The sequence below is a fragment of the Sylvia atricapilla genome, chromosome 3 (assembly GCF_009819655.1).
Source record: "Sylvia atricapilla isolate bSylAtr1 chromosome 3, bSylAtr1.pri, whole genome shotgun sequence".
Taxonomy (NCBI): Eukaryota; Metazoa; Chordata; class Aves; order Passeriformes; family Sylviidae; genus Sylvia; species Sylvia atricapilla.
Window position 1 is genome coordinate 43197838 of NC_089142.1, and position 16633 is coordinate 43214470.

At 45.0% G+C, this 16633-nt stretch overlaps 1 protein-coding gene across 1 annotated transcript; it reads right to left on the reverse strand.

The window, feature by feature from the left end:
- Positions 1–83: 83 nt before the first annotated feature.
- POPDC3 (popeye domain containing 3) lies at positions 84–12603 on the reverse strand. The gene is made up of 4 exons (XM_066316739.1): positions 12518–12603; positions 3128–3870; positions 1284–1392; positions 84–413 (listed from the first exon to the last, which is right to left on the reverse strand). Exons 2-4 carry the CDS (start codon positions 3616–3618, stop codon positions 84–86), a joined length of 930 nt encoding a protein of 309 aa, XP_066172836.1. The 5' UTR covers positions 3619–3870; positions 12518–12603.
- Positions 12604–16633: the final 4030 nt, after the last annotated feature.

Here is a 16633-nt window from a genome sequence, read left to right on the forward strand (position 1 = left end):
CCGCTTTTGTCTCTCTGCTCTTCTGCTTCGCCCCGCTCCCTTTCGCCCGGCTGCGAGGAGCGGCGGCAGCAGCGCCCCGGCCCCTAGCAGGGTGCGAGGCAGGGGCCGCGGTCCGTGCGCGCCGCGGGCGGGCGCCGGGGGGAGCCGCGCTGCAGGCGGCGGCCGGGCTGCGGGGGCTGCGCCGGAGGGGACTCGGGCAGGGCCACGTGGTAGAAGTTGGGCAGGCGGATGTCGTACCTAAAGCCTTGCCCCACGTGCACCCTGTCGTTCAGGGCGTACAGTTTCTCAGCGATGTCGCTCCCGATTAAAATTGAGAACAGGCGGGAGATGAAGCGGTGCTTAGCGAACAGCAGGTAGAGCTTCTTCCTCCTCCAGGCCACGTACCGACAATCTGTCTCTGCTGTGAGTGTCACCTAGAGGAGAGAGGAATGTACAGCCAGGTGACAAGGCGGCGCTGCTGCTGTTGCCCTTGCTCAGAAGGCACCTCCCTCTCCCAGCAGAACCTGTCTACTGCAGCCAGAGCCTTTTAACCGAGCCACAGAGCTCTGGGAGGCTACTGTTTGCCTGAAGTGGGAAAGGTGACTGGATATGGACTAAGTGATCACATCTAGTCAGCCTCAGTGACAATCTGCCCGTGCCCATTTGGCACGTTCGGTGCCGCACGGACACTCAGGTTCAGCCCTGCACTCCCTGCTCCACTCTCGGCAGCCTCAGCTGAAAAGGCAGGTCTAAAGAAAGCTCTGAACAAATGCCACTTGTCCTCGTGACAGCAGACATCAGATCCAACACAGGCAGGAGCCAGCGTGTCAGTCAAGTGACACCAGTGGAGGGCTCGGAGGGCGCAGGGACAGCCCCAGCTGACACCGTGTCCCGCGCTGTAAGCCGTGCCAAGCTCTGTCACAAGCACGTCTCCTCCTGGCTCATCTCCCATCGGGAAACCTCTTCAGCACCGGCTTCTGCCCACCCCATGGAAACCCGGCTTCAGGGCTGACTATCAGCGCAGCCAAAGAATGCAAACAGAGCCTACCTCCCGGATTAGCTTTAAGAAAACTCCTGTTTTCTTCTTGTAACAAGACACAAACAGCAAAACCAGTCCAGCTGATAAAGAGGACTTCCCAGACTAATGGCATGCCACTTGTCTGCATAGTATCATAAGCGAATCCCACAACTGAATAAACTTATTTCCAAATCAAACAGTACTTGAACAGTTTCCTGTAGCACTAATATATATATATTAAAACAAAACAAAAAAACCAAAAACCTTTAAACCCCTTAACTTTTACCTGGAAAATTCCCTCTTCTGTAGGCCTCAGTGAATCCCATTCAGGAGAGTCCAGAAATTGAAGAGGAAAAATATAATGCAGAAACTCCCCATCAACTGTCACTCTGATCCTACCAAGATAAAATGTGTTAATTTGTTGTCACTACCTGTACACCAGCAATGACTACTACAAGAATGTGCCATTTCTACTATCCGAGGAATTTAAATAAAACTTTGAAAGCATTAAAAAGCAATCAATGGCCAACATTATCCTAATTATATTTTTGAACCCAACTTACTCAGGCCAGTTGAAAGAGGATACAATTCAATCATGCAACTGAAAAGGAAATCTTTCCAGGCCTTAATCAAAACACATTATTCTCTCTGTGGTAGGTCTGTGCAGTGATGCACGAACTTTGCTATTAAAAGGCCATCATGCACTGGAGAGGTGAAAGACCAATGCCCGTAACAGCATTTACCTACTTTCCCTGAAAACCATGGCATCTACTTCTAGTTTTGGCAAATATGCACTTTAGAGAGAACAAAGTGGCAAAAACTGGGAGTGGGAAGCAGAAGTGTCCCATGGCATGTGTTAGGTAGGCCTCTCTGCAAATTTAACAGGAATTACATGGCCACAGGACCCTGTCTGGAGCCAGAAGAACAGCCTGGACGTAAGGGATCTCTGTATGAATGCAGTGGCCTTCTGAAGACACCAAAGAAAAATTTCCTTTCCCTTGCTACTTTTTAAATAACATGTACATTTGAAGGCACACAAGTAGCCCCATACCAAGTGGTGAAGGGCAGTAAGAACTCTGGGTGATTACTAACTGGCTGGGCATGTAGAAGGATGGATACTTCTCCTTTGGTAAGACCAAAAGCAACTTCCATGAGGTACTACCTAGAGAACTCCCAAGAACGCTCTGAACCAGGGTAGCACTAAGGAAAACTGCCCACAATCCATATTGTTCATTGCCAGTACTCCTAAGTCAGCTAAGTGTCAAGCTGCCTACAAGTTCCATCTATCCATGCAGCAGGCTGTCAAAAAGCGCCCACCAAGTGTCCCATCAAGAACAGTCCATGTCCATCACCTCTGGGTGTCTCACCTACTCTTGACCTACTGCCTGCTTTGCATACAGTACAAAAGCTAATTTTTCTCTCTAGGAAAACATCAGCAAAGCTGCCAGAAGGCTCTCCTGGAATCAGGGAGTACAAGCAGGTGGATTTACTGCCTCAGGGTCTAACACAGGGCCACAGTATACAGAAACTGTAGACCCAGGTCTGCAAGTCTTGATAAAGCTCATTGTAAAGAAAGGGCACTTTAAAAGTCTTTTCCCCTTCCTTACAGATATTCTTCTCCCACCCCTTTGAAAGCAACCGAATACAATCTGTATCAAAGTCAAGATCTCTGTTAAACAGAGCTTATCTCAGTATATTCAGTTTTGTAACTGATTTTTTGTCTCATTTCAGATGATACTAGTAAAGAAAAATAAGACAGATGCTGTGCTCATCAGCTAGCCAGCAGATAGACAGCAAGCCATAACGTGAACACAGAAAACCCACATTTATTCCCTTTATTTGCCTAACCTATTAAATGTTATGGTACAGCAGCCTGGAATAGAATGACTTCAAATTCTTTTCTTTATGCTATAACAGATTCTGTGCTTAGTGTTTTTATGCTAATGCTATCCTAGACAAGTGTATTTGACCTATTAATATTTATATTACTTCCATTAATATTTAATCTATTGTACTGGAAAATAAACAAACAAGACACAAATCAGGCTTTTTCTTTTCTTTTTCTTTCATTTTCAATAAGGAGAGGAAAATAAAGATATTTGCATAAAACCTGAACAAAGCCATACAAACCTGCCTGACACAAGCAAGGACAGTTTGTCAATAGGTGTTTTGCCCTGCATGGCGTAACAATGTTCCTTCTCCAGGGTAATCACTTCTGCATCGCAGCACAAGACAATCTTCCTGTACACAGTCAAGGAAATCCCCAGGGGCTGGAAGAGAGCACTGTAGAGTTCCTGGAATTCTTTGTCAAAGGCAACACTCCGGACTTGGTAGGTAACGTAAACGAACTGGACGAAGCATATAGCGAACAGTACAAAATTCCAGGAGAATATATCAGCAGCACACACATCCAGCCAAGCCCAAACAGAAGAGCAGAGAAAGCCCAGTCCAAGCAAGCTGAAGACGTAGAGGAGCCCAAAGAATCCACTTCCACCCATGAAGCCCACAACAAAGAAAATACTGGCTAGGTGGTAGATAGATCCCTCTGCCTCTTGCTTCCAGGTGGTACATGTAGGATGTGCATATATCAAACTTTCCCAAAAACTTGCATTTTCTCCCATGGCTGGAATAACTTTTTTATTCAGCTGAATCTTGAAAATTTTTTATTTATGAGATGCAGCTAGTTTTGGTTTTCCTTTGGTTTTCCATTCTTGCAGTCTCTGCTCAATGATCACATAACATCAGGGTCTCTTTTGGCACTGAAGTCGCACTTAGGATTTCCAGCAACTAAGCAGCTAACGTTCTCAGTGCTGTTTCTCATCAGTTCGTGCATTGTTTTGACTTTGGTCATGTCATCTGTAGCTTCATCTGATCTGGACAAGTGAAGAAAAGATGAATTACTTATAAAATTATTTTCATCAATTAAATTTTATCAAAGTTTTATTTCATAAAACCACAGACTGCCTTACAATCCAATTATCCTTGCAGGTCTGTGATTCCAGGATTAAACTTTAATATTCATGCAGCTGAAGATCATGTTTTCTGTGTCTGTAATCCCTGTAGCAACCACTGAACTGCCAGTGAATCCATGTAAAGCTGTGTGTTGCATTCACAACATCCTGTGACAAGTCTTTGTACAGCCTCACTGCTGAGAAGGTAGTTGGATTTGTTGATCCAGACCCTGCTCCCTGAGAGCCTTTTTAAACGTCCCACCCAGCTTTTTAACAAGAAGAGAGTGAACTCTTCTTCCTTGTTCACCTCCTCCATCTATCTCTGGATTTCGGTCAAGTCATTCTCATTAATGGGTTGAGCAAAGCTGCTCTCTGTTCCTGGAGACAACAAACTCCACCCCCAAACACCACAACAAGAGAAAACCCAAGTGTCACAGGGGATGGTCTTTTCTACTCCCAGGGTAACGGGCAAAAAAATCCCTGTTATATGTGAGGAAGACTACAAAGCTTAAAGGCATCTTGATACAGATTATGTTATTAGAACATGAAGTAAGTCGTCCTGCAAAATACAACTCAAGGGACATTTACAAAGCAATTTTATAACATTTGAAGTTCTACATCGTAGAATTTCATGCCATGGACCACATAATTTTGTCATTCAACACTCCAAAATGCAAACCACGCTATTCATTTTCATATGCTGATGTATTCCTGAGAGTTTTAAAAGGAAAACACAGAATCAAGAAGCCAGAAAGAAACACCAAAATACATCTAAAAACAAAAAACTCAAACCCAGCTTTCTATAATGGTGTAATCTGAATTGAAACCTTCCAAAGCCTTACTGTCTGGTTCTTTTCCTGGTAGAACAGCAAGGAAACAAAGAATTATCTTGTTATCAAAATTATCAGATTCTCTAGAATATCAAAGTAGTTTGGGGTTTTTTTCCCCCCTCTCAACAGCCACAGAAGTCAATACTTTAAAAGCACTGCTGTTGCAGTGAAGCATCCAGCATCATTCATCAGGGCTTTCAGAGGTGCTTCTTTTACAGTGACAGGTCTAAGAAATTAATATAGAAAATTTGTATCGTATTTCCTAGCCACCACAACATTACTTCTTTAAAGTTTATTCAAACCCCAACATTAATTGTATGATTGAATATCACTGGTGCTAAATAAAGACATAAAATCCCAAACAACTGAGCAGCAGAGCTCAGAAGAACAAGTTAGGAGGAAACTCTCCCTCTCCGGGAGTGGTGATAGGAAAGTCACTGGTCCATTAAAATACCGCAGCTGAAGAGCACAGAATCTCTCCAAATTACAACGCTCAAAACCCTCCTGCAGCGTAAGAACCAGCATTACAAGAATACAGTAGTTTACAACTATAACCTTTTCAGTTTGTTTCTTTATCCAAATGCTCTCCTCAGGTACAGGATTCCCCTCGGATATAGGATTTTTCCCGTGGAGACTGGGAGATGGAAACTGCATCAGCTCTAAAGAAGCAACCTAGGTACAGTAAGATCATGAATTTTAGATGGTACTCCTCTGATCAAGGGGTTTACGATTTTTTTAATCAAAATTAAATAAAACTGGAACATGCAGTTCCCAGACCTTGTGTTCTGAATCCAGTCAGTATTTCCATTACATGGTCAGAAATCAATGGCAGAAATTTTTTGTTTGACTGATTGTTTGTTTAAAACAGAATCACTGATAACAGTGATTTTGGATTATTGCTATTCTACTCTCCTGCCAACATTTTGCTCTAAGCAGTTTTACTGAAGACACTAATTTCAGAGTAAGAATAATAAAAACCAGTGTTTTGAAGGGAACTATGACTGAGGATTTACACAGGAAACTGTATGCATGCCACAAACAAAACCATGGTGGATCAGTAATTTCCTTTACACTACCAACATCTTTTCATCATGTAATGCCACACATTGCAATGATTTGACATGACATAATAGTAATTCACAGAATGTAGGTACAGTTTTTAATTCACTTACTGCATTCTCACTCTGCCCACACTACAGTTCACAGTGTTTCTGTAAAGCATCTATTCATGACAAGATGGGCCAAAATCATTTGGAAAGAACAGCACACCACCAGGACACGGATACAGGGTCACAATACACAAAACCAAAGTCTTGAGAAAACTGTTCTGCATTTGCAACTGTTCATTTTCAGAATGGGATCTCTCTTCCAAAACCACAGTGTGGAAAATTCCCAGTTATTGCATTAGTTCTACATAATGAGAACTTTTACTGTGCTGCAGCATGTCCCAGACTGGAGAGGGCCTCTCTCCTTCCAGGCAAGAGGAAGGGCAAAGGAGGGAGACCAGTGCTAGCCCAGAGCACAGCATTACCAACACAACAATCTCCTGAGCTACACGAGGTATCCAGGCAAAACCAAACCCTCTGAAAATACTGACAAAACCTGCTCCTAATGGAACTGATTTCTCAGGGTTATGGTGAAGGGCAGGCACGCTTGCTGCCAGCGAACTGTCTTCTCAAATAAGAAATTATTCTAATATCTGGGAGCTAAAAATTGTTGGAAATTGTAAACAGAGCAGAGACAATAATAGGTATGGGCCTTAGTATAGTAAAATTTCCAATTTTGAAAGGTATTTAGTGCTAGAAAAAGCCTTCCCTATTTTTCTTTATAGTTCTTACAAGTCCAAAATTTAAACAGTGGAGGGCTTTGGAACAGTCACGCTAATCAGGCCATTCATCTACTGCAAGTGAGGTTGTAGGGGAGAAAAAAAAATCCCCCAAACCAAAAAAATCAAACAGCTGTGATACCAACTGAGCCATCCTCTACAGTAGCACATCATTACCATTTGTAGGCACCTGGAGGGGACACTAATGTCACTGAGGTGCTTTGGCCTTCTGCTCTGTTTGATGTCCTCCTTCAGTTGCCCTGGCTGTGGTGAACAGTTACTGCTACAAGTTCATCTGATGGTCGTGATCCAGCAAGAAGGAAACTGCATTTAAAGCACGTGTCTTGGCTTATAAGGCTGAAGAACTGTGTCTTCCCAAGCAAACACTGAGTACTCTCTGCTCCATTCCCTGTCTATGGAGAAGGAGCACACTCCCTGCCATGGGACTGCCGTAATCAAAGTGACACGCACTGACATCTGTAGGCTGCCAAAACCCGAGCTTCATGCAAGATGAGTCCTCCCAGCTCGGGAAGAAAATGTGCCCTGCCAACACAGGCTCAATTACTGACATGCTTCAGAGTGTCTTGCCCCACTACACATCCCACCTTCTCCAGCAGGAGCAGATGAAGACATGCAAAAAATCAGCCCAGACTAAAGATGTAAGCAATATACAGTGGCATGGTCTTCTTTAAAATAAACAGCAGCACTGAGAGGACTAAGTTGTCCTCAGAAAGTGTCAAAATCACAGGGTTTGCTGGAGTTTCAAAGTAGAAAATAGAGTGTTTCACTTATATGCCACCAAATAAATACCTGCTGGGAACTTAAAATTTCATATAAACAGTGTACTGAAATAGTCAAATCAGGAAGAATTTGCATTGTACAAATACACATTACAACCTCCTCAAATGGGTGTTTCCCCCTACATTGCAGTGTTCACACAAAGAATTACCTATTATATATATTTTTAATTTGCTGAAGAACCATGTACTTTACCCCATTTTTGTCCCTGATGATTCAAATTCAACTCTGAGAAGCTTTAAGTGTTAGTTACTGTGTCTGGATCACAATAATTCCTGAAAAAAAAAAAAAAAACCAAAAAAAACCTCTAAAAGCCCTGAGGCCACCAGCAGTTCTTTGGTCTTTTTTTATTTAAGTCAAAAGTAAAGCTATTCAGAGTTTGAATAGTCCATTCTTTAGCTGCCTTGTGCCAAGTACTCTGAAAGAAATCCCTCAGCACTTCCACACTGTACATGTTGACAGGCTATAGAGCTGTACATGCTAATCATGTAACCAGACTGGATGAATTGTTTGCTACAGGTTTGGAAGCAAAAGGAAAGATTTTCCTTTACAGCATATACACTTCTTTGCACAAGATGAGATTATGGTGGATTTAGCACACTACACTGTGCATGTTTACACATGAGCTAGGAGTAATAGCCTGGCTGAACACTCCAACAGCTCCACCAGGGGCAAGGCATTCCCACCAGCCTGGGGGTGGTCCTCCTGGCCTAGACACCCCCCATTTCCAGAGGGAGGAGCTCCAAGCACCCCCTCTAGGCTTACAAATTACATCTGGTCTAACATCGTTTAGATGATAAAAAGAAACTGCTCCTTAATTTCATCAAGTAGTTTCACGTGCAATGTAAAAGCACATGTCAGTTGAGACACCCCTTCCTTCCACCGCCCCTACATCTCTGGAATCCCCTCTGTAGTCTCCACTGACACCTGTTGCTCCTGATCTCTGTTTATGTTGTATACTTTCCCCAGGCTACCTTCCTTCTGCAGTGGGGCGAGATACTCACAGGGACTGAGAGAACCAAACCCTTTATTGCAATGCAGTGTCTAACTCAGGGCACAGAGGAGCTCTGCACCTACAGAGAGCTATGGCTCCGTGCCTCTTGGCAAGCATGGGCAGGTAGAGCAGCAGTTTTCAGTGATAAAAACTGGTAATGGGCAGGTAAACCAGCTGTTTTCAGTGATAAACTGTCCCTGGACCCACTTCTGGCTGAGAACATGCATGCAGCAATAAGGACAGTAACTAACAACACAAGCTACATTTACCTTAAACTTCTTGAGACTACAGCTTAGAGAAAGCTGTATTTACAACACTGGAAAACACAAGGTTTCCCCAGCAAAATGCAGCCTGCAGGAAGATGGAAGGAAGATGAGGAAGAAAAGGATGACTCAATATAAAAGACAACGCTATCAAGATTAGTCACTATAAAACTAGATATATTCAGATTTCAAAGACACACAAGCATACATAGCAAAGGTTATTAATTAGCAGGATGGATTTAAAGACTTCTCTTGCTAGGAATTAAAGAAATTAAGATGCTGTCTGATGCCTAAGATAAATCTGGGCATACTATTGTGAAAAAAAAATTATTTACTATGATTTTATTTTTTTATGCTACAGGAAATCACATCAGATGATCACAACAATGTCTCCTGTACTTTTGTCTTGAGTTACTTGATATAAAGAAGTTGTATACACGTAGAAAGTTTTGGAGCTGGTCTTCCCAGGGAAATCCAGAAGCCTATCGCAGATACTGACCAACAGCTACTTTAGACAGCAGGAAACACTGAAGACAGGTATATCTCTGAAATGATCCCTCCTGCAGATATTTTAGAGGAAATCTTCATCCATGTGGAGCCAGCATCCCTTCCTGTAAATGGTTTTCAAAGAAAGGGATGTGAATGCTTTACTGTGGAGCTTGTCTGCAACCTGAGCAAACCAGCCTCAGGATCCCACTCCCTGGGTGAGCATCCTCATGGGAGAATGAAGAGGGACTGCAGTGCAGTTCTGTGTCCCTTCTGCACAACATCACAGCTGCAACAAGAAGGGCAGCAAATGACCCACCCACACAAGTCAAAATGAGTCACTGGGAACATGCTCACGGGACAAGAGAAGATGGATTAGCAGCACTCTGGTTGAGGCAGGCATCCCGTGTCCCATCCATGTCTCATCACTGTCTCACCCACTGGATCAGTGCTCCAAGCAGAGGCTGTCACAGGGAAGGTAAAGTGTCTCAGGCCTCAGGAAAAGTCAGACCACACTCTTCCTACTCCTTCCAGTACCCGCCTGGGCTGCAATTCCCAAACTGGACCCGCCATACCGAGATCATCCATGTGATGTGACACCTTCCCAGACAGTAATCCTTCTGGGAATGCTCAGAGCTGCAAAATAGTCAGCTGGGGTATGTCCAGCCAACAGTGGTGCTTTACTGTCTTCAGGGCAGCTCTGAGACACGACCACCAGCCAAGAAGGACTTTCCAGGGCCAAAGCCCTGCTCTGCTCAGGCAGAATTTAGGCTACTATGCTTAAGTTTGTTCAACCAAGCAGCCCTTTGAGCCAGCTGCTGCCCAAGCCTGGAGACACCCCAATGCCACCTCTACACTGAAGTCAATGCTCCACATGAAGAACCCACCAAAAGGCACAAGGCCAGTGACTGCTTGTCCTCCTCGCCAAGCTGCACCTGTCTCCCGTCTCCCTGTTGCAGCAGATGCAGAGCTGCTGTCTCCAAACCACAGCTCTTCAACAGGAGATGTTTCCTGGGACTTTCCACTCACTGAGCCTGTTTGGGTGAAGCTGAGAAAGCCTGATTCTGCCTACAATTTGCTCAAATTCCTACTAATATTTTTAGGAAGTGGAAAAAAAGCTGGGTAGAGGACACCTCGAGAGAAAAACAAACCCCACAATAATACAGAAAGAACAGTTTAAGGCTCATTAGGAGCACTGCATACAATGGAGCTGGTATTTAGTCTTTAATTATTTAAAGACCAGCTAACTATACACAACTTCCAGTACTTCAACAATTCCTCATTTATCACTGTAAAATACACAATGCAACCCTCTGTGGTTGCAAAAACAATGTTGAAGATGCTGTCTATTTTATCATCTAGACAATGTCTGAAGATGAAAAAAATACATATTTCTTTCAATTTGAATCAATTAATGAACCATAACTAGATGCAGTATTCCCACCAAATTAAGATGTATAATCCCCCTCTTTCATTTTTTAAAGTTCTTTTGCTCCTAGAAACATGAATACAGAATGGCAGTCAGACATTTTTTTTAAAGATCACCAGCACTTGGATAAATTTGAGCAAGGCTCTTGAATATTGAATGGCATTACCAAAAAACAATTCAGAGTCTGTTTTATTGTGTCTTAGAATAAAACTTGAAAGGAAGTACAAGTTCAAGCTTCTCTTCAGTTCAACTTATAAATTAACAGTGGAGAAAGCAGCCACAAGGCTCATTTCACAAGTGCTTTGAAAGTGGGTTAATGAACTACAGCTGAACTCTGCAGAATTCCGCTTAAATGAGTCTGTATGGTGCAGTAGTGCCTTTCAATGGGAATGTATTCCCATGAAACCAACCACCTGACATGAACTTTACTTCCCAAAAAAGAGGCTTTGTTCACCACACCATACATACACGTACAACTGGTTTACAGAGATGTGCCATGAGCCCAAACACAGAAACACAGATTGCCTATTGTCATCTGGAGACAGAGCTCTTCTTTGCACAATAGGGGAACACACTAAAATGACAAAACGAAATCTCCTCTCTGAAGAATCCACACCCTTAATAAAAAGATCAAACTTATCTTCAAATAACAATGCATTTCTTGAATCCTTAATAAACTAAGTGTTCTCAACTTTTGTCCTAAAAGCTTTAAGGTAAAGGCAAAGTTTGTATCAGGAACCACAACTGACTACAAGTTACCATTTTCTTCTGTTTCACTAGAGGACTTGCAGTGTGCTCACTATTTTGCAGGCAAGGCAGTTCTTTAAACATCACATTTTAAGTTACTTTATTATTTGGCACCACATGGAACTTTGTGGAAAGCCTGAACAGGACCAGTTCAGCAGAAGTGGAAACCATCCCTTGTTTTACTGTGGTCAGTGAAGACATTTTAACTTGTATGTATAAAATCATATTCCCATTTAACAACAAAGTTAGCAAGAAGCCCTAGTTCTGGAACCCAGGTTTCGTCAATGACATCTCTGTAACACTATCAGGTGGTCTGCGATTCACTATTACAAGAGATCTGCTAGATAAAATATTTGCCCATAAAGTGATTGAAAACCTAAAGGCACACAAAGATTTATAGAACAGATGAAGAAAACGTGATAAAATATTACAGTTTGGAAGAATGTGTTTGGCAAAAAAACCTTCTAGTTTGGGGAAGAGAAGTGCTTTGTGTCGCTCTTCTATCTTTGGAAAGCAGCAACTGCAAATGCAATTTCAGGGTTCATCTGCTCCTACTATTAGTTGATGGAGAGGCAGAAGAATCAAATAATGCCAATCTACGAGTCAAACCCCCAGCCGGAGGAAGAAATCCCCGGATTCCGAGGTGGTTTTGTGACAGCAGAGATACTCCCCGAGCCAGCTCTTCTGTCACTGAGCGGAAGCACCCGGGCAGAACCAAAAACCCCGCTGTCCTAAGGGACAAGCCCTAACCCGAGACACACAACGAAGGGTCCCACTTCAGACAGAGCCCCGGCGAGGAACAGAGCTGTGCACAGTGTCGCGCTCCTCTATAGAGGGACACGGCAGAGCTCTCCAACTTCCAGGCACGGCTGACTCGGGAGCTCCGGTTACCCCCGCCGGGCACGCAGGGAGGGAGGGCTTCCCTCCGGGACAGCGACCCCTTGTAACCCCCGCTCAGTTCGCCCCGAATCCTCCAGCAGCCCTCCCTAGACCGCCGCTCCCGCCGCCGCCCCTGCCCCGGCGCGGTGTCCCGGAGCGCGGCGGTGCCCCGGCTCCGCTGGCCCCGGGCAGGGCGGGCGGCGCTCCGGGCGCTGCCGGGCTGGACAGCGCCGGCGGGGGGCGGGCGGAGGCAGCGCCGGGGCTTCTGCCCGCCCCGGCTCCGTTCGGCTCGGCCCCCGCCCTGCCCGCGCCCCTTACCTGCCCCTCGCCCCGGGAAAGTTTCCCGGCCGCCCGGACGGGACGGACTCGGGCTGCCGCTCGTCGCCGCTGGCGGCCCCGCGTCCCGCGGCGGGCACGGAGCCGCGGCTGTGACTAAAATAGGCAGAGGAGCGGCGGGAGCTGCGGGCGGCGCCAGCGGGGCCGGCACCGAGCGGCCGCAGCGCGCAGGCGCCTCCGCCGGGCCCGGGGCTGCGGCCGGGCCGGGGGAGCCCCGGGAGCGGGGCCGGGCCGGGGAGCCCCGGGGGAGCCCCGGGAGCGGGGCCGGGCCGGGGGAGCCCCGGGGGAGCCTCGGGGGAGCCTCGGGGGAGCCCCGGGAGCGGGGCCGGGCAGGGGAGCCCCGGGGAAGCCGTGGCGGCGGGAGCTGCCGCCCGTCCCACAGAGCCCCTCCTGCGGCCGCGGCCCCGCTCCCGGGGCTGCCGCGGAGGGGGTACGGGGGAGGCCGGGCCGCCGGCGGCAGGGAGCCCTCGGGGACGGAGAGCCCTGAGCTTGGGCACACTGAAAGCCGCGGCGGGCTCCGCCAGGTGCCGGGCTGGACAAGCAAAACCTGCCGCTCCTGGCACGGCTGTCTGGGGTTAGACTGTCTGCGGCTGCTGGTTTGGAATAAATGAAATTACAGTTCCCTTTCACCTACTCACCCCGGCAAGGTGTTTCTTCGGCAGGGCGATGCACGCCTTCAGGATCGCCTTCATCCCAAGGCTGCATTCACACCCCGTTTTCGGTTCCTTCGTTTCGGAAGGAGCAAATGCCTCCCCAAGAACACAGAGGTGCATGAGCCTTTCAGTGTGCTATCTACGCTCTCGTTCCGGTCACCACTTTGTGTCTCGGGGAGAGAGAGTTTATTGGCGGGGGAGGAGGAGGAGGCAGATTTACAAGTTGTTATGGTAGGAAAAAACACAGCCTATTAAATGTGCAACTCCTGTTACTACAGAAGCTATTTGTCAGGAACTGGAGCATAAGCAATACCATGTTTTAAGCAGTAAGGGTGGAGAAGCGAGCGTGTGTGCCGGTGGCCAGCTCCGAGGTCCCAGGGCAGGCTGGCACACTCACCGTGCAGCGGGGCTCTGCAGGGGCAGGACACTGACGGCGCCTGCTCCAGAAGCTAAAGGACAGAGCAACCTGCCCTGCTCCAGGTAAAGGGATCAGCGCTTCTGAGAACTTGTTTTCTCGAGGGCGTTCTGTATTTTCAAGGATTTGTTAGCTCCATGTTTGCCAGGGAAGAAGATGCATACACTTTTGGAATAATTGATTCTCTTAAAACTTGAGAAAGCAACGAGTCAGAGCGCTTTAAATTATCCTGAGTTACATATATTCAAATCTTCATTATCTGATTGCAGTACTTATTTTTACGTTTATTATTTTTGAGGTAAAATTATTTTTATGTATCTATAAGAGTACTTATTAAGGTTCTTGTAGTTAATGAAACATTTAAAGGGGTTTGCGGCGCAGCTCCAATACTTACATTTCAGGCATGCTTTTTCACAACTAGTTTATGCTATTTTACAAATGTTTAATTTTAGAAGTATAAGTTGAGAGACTTTATACTGGCAAAACTGAGGCAGTACTGATTAATTGTTTTTTCCCTTTTTGTTCTTTATACTTGGGTGGAGTTGAAAGCACTTACTCGGATTTATCTCCAGTTGCATTAGGCATAAATTTGCCCATTACATTTACTCTTCACTGGAATGATAACAAAGGGATGAAGAAATACATAATAAAAGAAAAATGCTAAAGTGTTTTATTTGATCTGTATATCTACTGAGATTACATTATTCCAATAAACCACTGCTACATCAATTAAAATATGTTCCCTCTAATCACCATAAAAGAAGCAGGAAAATACTGGTGGCGTATCTGTAAGATACTTTTTGAGTTGTACTTAGCTGGAAGCAATGCCCATCGGAATCCTCCCCGGATATATAGATCACCAAGGAACAAGAACCACTCTCATATTTTTGATTTTAAATCAGTCAGCTCCACATCAATATTATCTAGTGCTGTAAGACTGATTCTACAAATGACCTTCTCAAACTAGCCTTGGAAATCAAAGCTGGATGAGACACCCAAGGGAGGCAAGAATAAGATGGCAAAGCTGCCATGTGGTACAAAGAGACTAGTTCTGCCCAGTGTGCTCTGAACCAACCCCTTGAGTCATCAGACTACGCTGATATTTTTTAAACTGCTGGTTGTACTTATATAAAAGATCTATTTCTAAAAGGTCAGATAATCTAGTAAATGTAAAGCCAAATTATAACCAATATTATTCTTTGCAGAAGTATGGCAAGATATAAAGGTCGTACTTAAAGGTAGACTTACAAGGGAGGCTGTGGTAAGACTCAGAAATCCAATATTGGACTTGAGAAGCCATAGGAGACTTCGTGGCCCTGGATCAAGAGAGAGGCTCAGCTGCGGCAAATGCTCTGCACAGAGCGTGGGAAGGCAGCTAGTTAGCCAAGGGGCCTCAAGGCCAACTGGGAACACATAATAGAAAGGGCAAGATTAGTTCCAGTTGGGCTGGACAGGAACCTGAACACTTGGATGGGCATCTTTGGGCCAGTCCCACTGCTTAGCCATGAAACTGGGCATCATGAGCTTCTGACTCTTTGCAAATAGCTCCCTCTTCTCACACCTGCTATTGGGTCTTTGGACCTTAGAGGCACACCTATACCTGGACATGATTCATCCTCTGAGAAGCCTGGCAGCTCTATAAAACATACTGAAAGCCTCGCTGTTGGCTTCTCCACTGCCCTGTCTCCAGATGCCTCTTTTACTATTGCTGCAGCCAAGGCAGGATTACCCAAGCAGGTATCCAAAAGTGCCCCCTTAGAGCTGGCGCCAGACCTTCCCTTGGGTGTGCTGGGAACTTCCCCCAGAGAGAGGAAAAAGAAAGTTCAGCCTATGATTTCACTGTCTAGAAAACAGGCCCATCTATTTCCTCAGCAAGTGCTTAAGGAGGACTTACAGCATCAGATGGTTGCCTTCTGCATTATCTCTGAAGTAAAGTAATGCTGTTCCCTACATCATACTGTCCTCTAAAAGGAGAAGTTATCAATAACTGTTTAATGGGAAGATTTTTTTCTATTTCTTAAACTTTCTAAATGTTTAATACATCTCTACTGCATTTTTCTTTCCCTGCATTGTCCTTGGTCAATAAAAATAAGTTATGAAGCATGAGGACATGGTAGCAGGTGGCATGATGAATTACCTCTTTAAGAAGCGATGTTCTTTTCCACTATGGATGTAATGTTCTTCCCAGGTAGTCATAAGAGGGTTCTTCTGTAGGAGCTCTTAGTCATTTTGGAAAGAGAATTAAACTCTCTGTGTACTTTGAAAAGGTTTTAGCAGACTTATGTGTAGTTGACTTCTAATGAAACTCCTCCTCCCTTTATTTGTGAGTAATGAAGTAAATAAAATCAGGTTTGCATTTCTGTAGTGAACTAATTTTTGTTGCTAACACTTACAAGCAAGACATCACCAAGTTGTGTCATAAGACAACATAATACTGTAATTCAGATCATATCCAGCCTGCAGAACTGAGCAAAGTTAAAATTTAGTTTAAACTTAAGGAAAAGGTGCATTTTTCTTTTTTTCTTTTTTTCTTTTTTTCTTTTTTTCTTTTTTTCTTTTTTTTTTCTTTCTTTACACATCAGTAAAATAAAATGCTAAATAGTACATTTAATTTTTTATCTTTCCATGTGCAAAGGCTCTCAGATAATGGACTTGGATTTGAATATCTCTGTACCCTCAGCTGGAGTTAAGGTGGAGAGCCTTAGCTGCTTCTTCACACAGTTTTCCACAAGGAAGGCTGTGGGAGACATGGCTCACTGTACAAGTGGCCTCATGACTTGAAGCAGCCTGACCATAGAGATTTCTCCTGGAAACTGGCTCTTCCCATCCTGAGCTCATTTCAAACCCTACCATCTATAAGAAGTGGAAGGAGTACCCAGTGTAGGATTTAGCTGTAACAAACATACATAAATCCCAGTCAGTGGCTGCTGTTGGAGATGTTTAAATTCAGTTAGTGAGTGCTTTTCTGAGTTCAGGTTTGTAAAGGGCCCTCTCTGATTTCTGTATGTGGCCAGAGTCACTCTGCTCAGG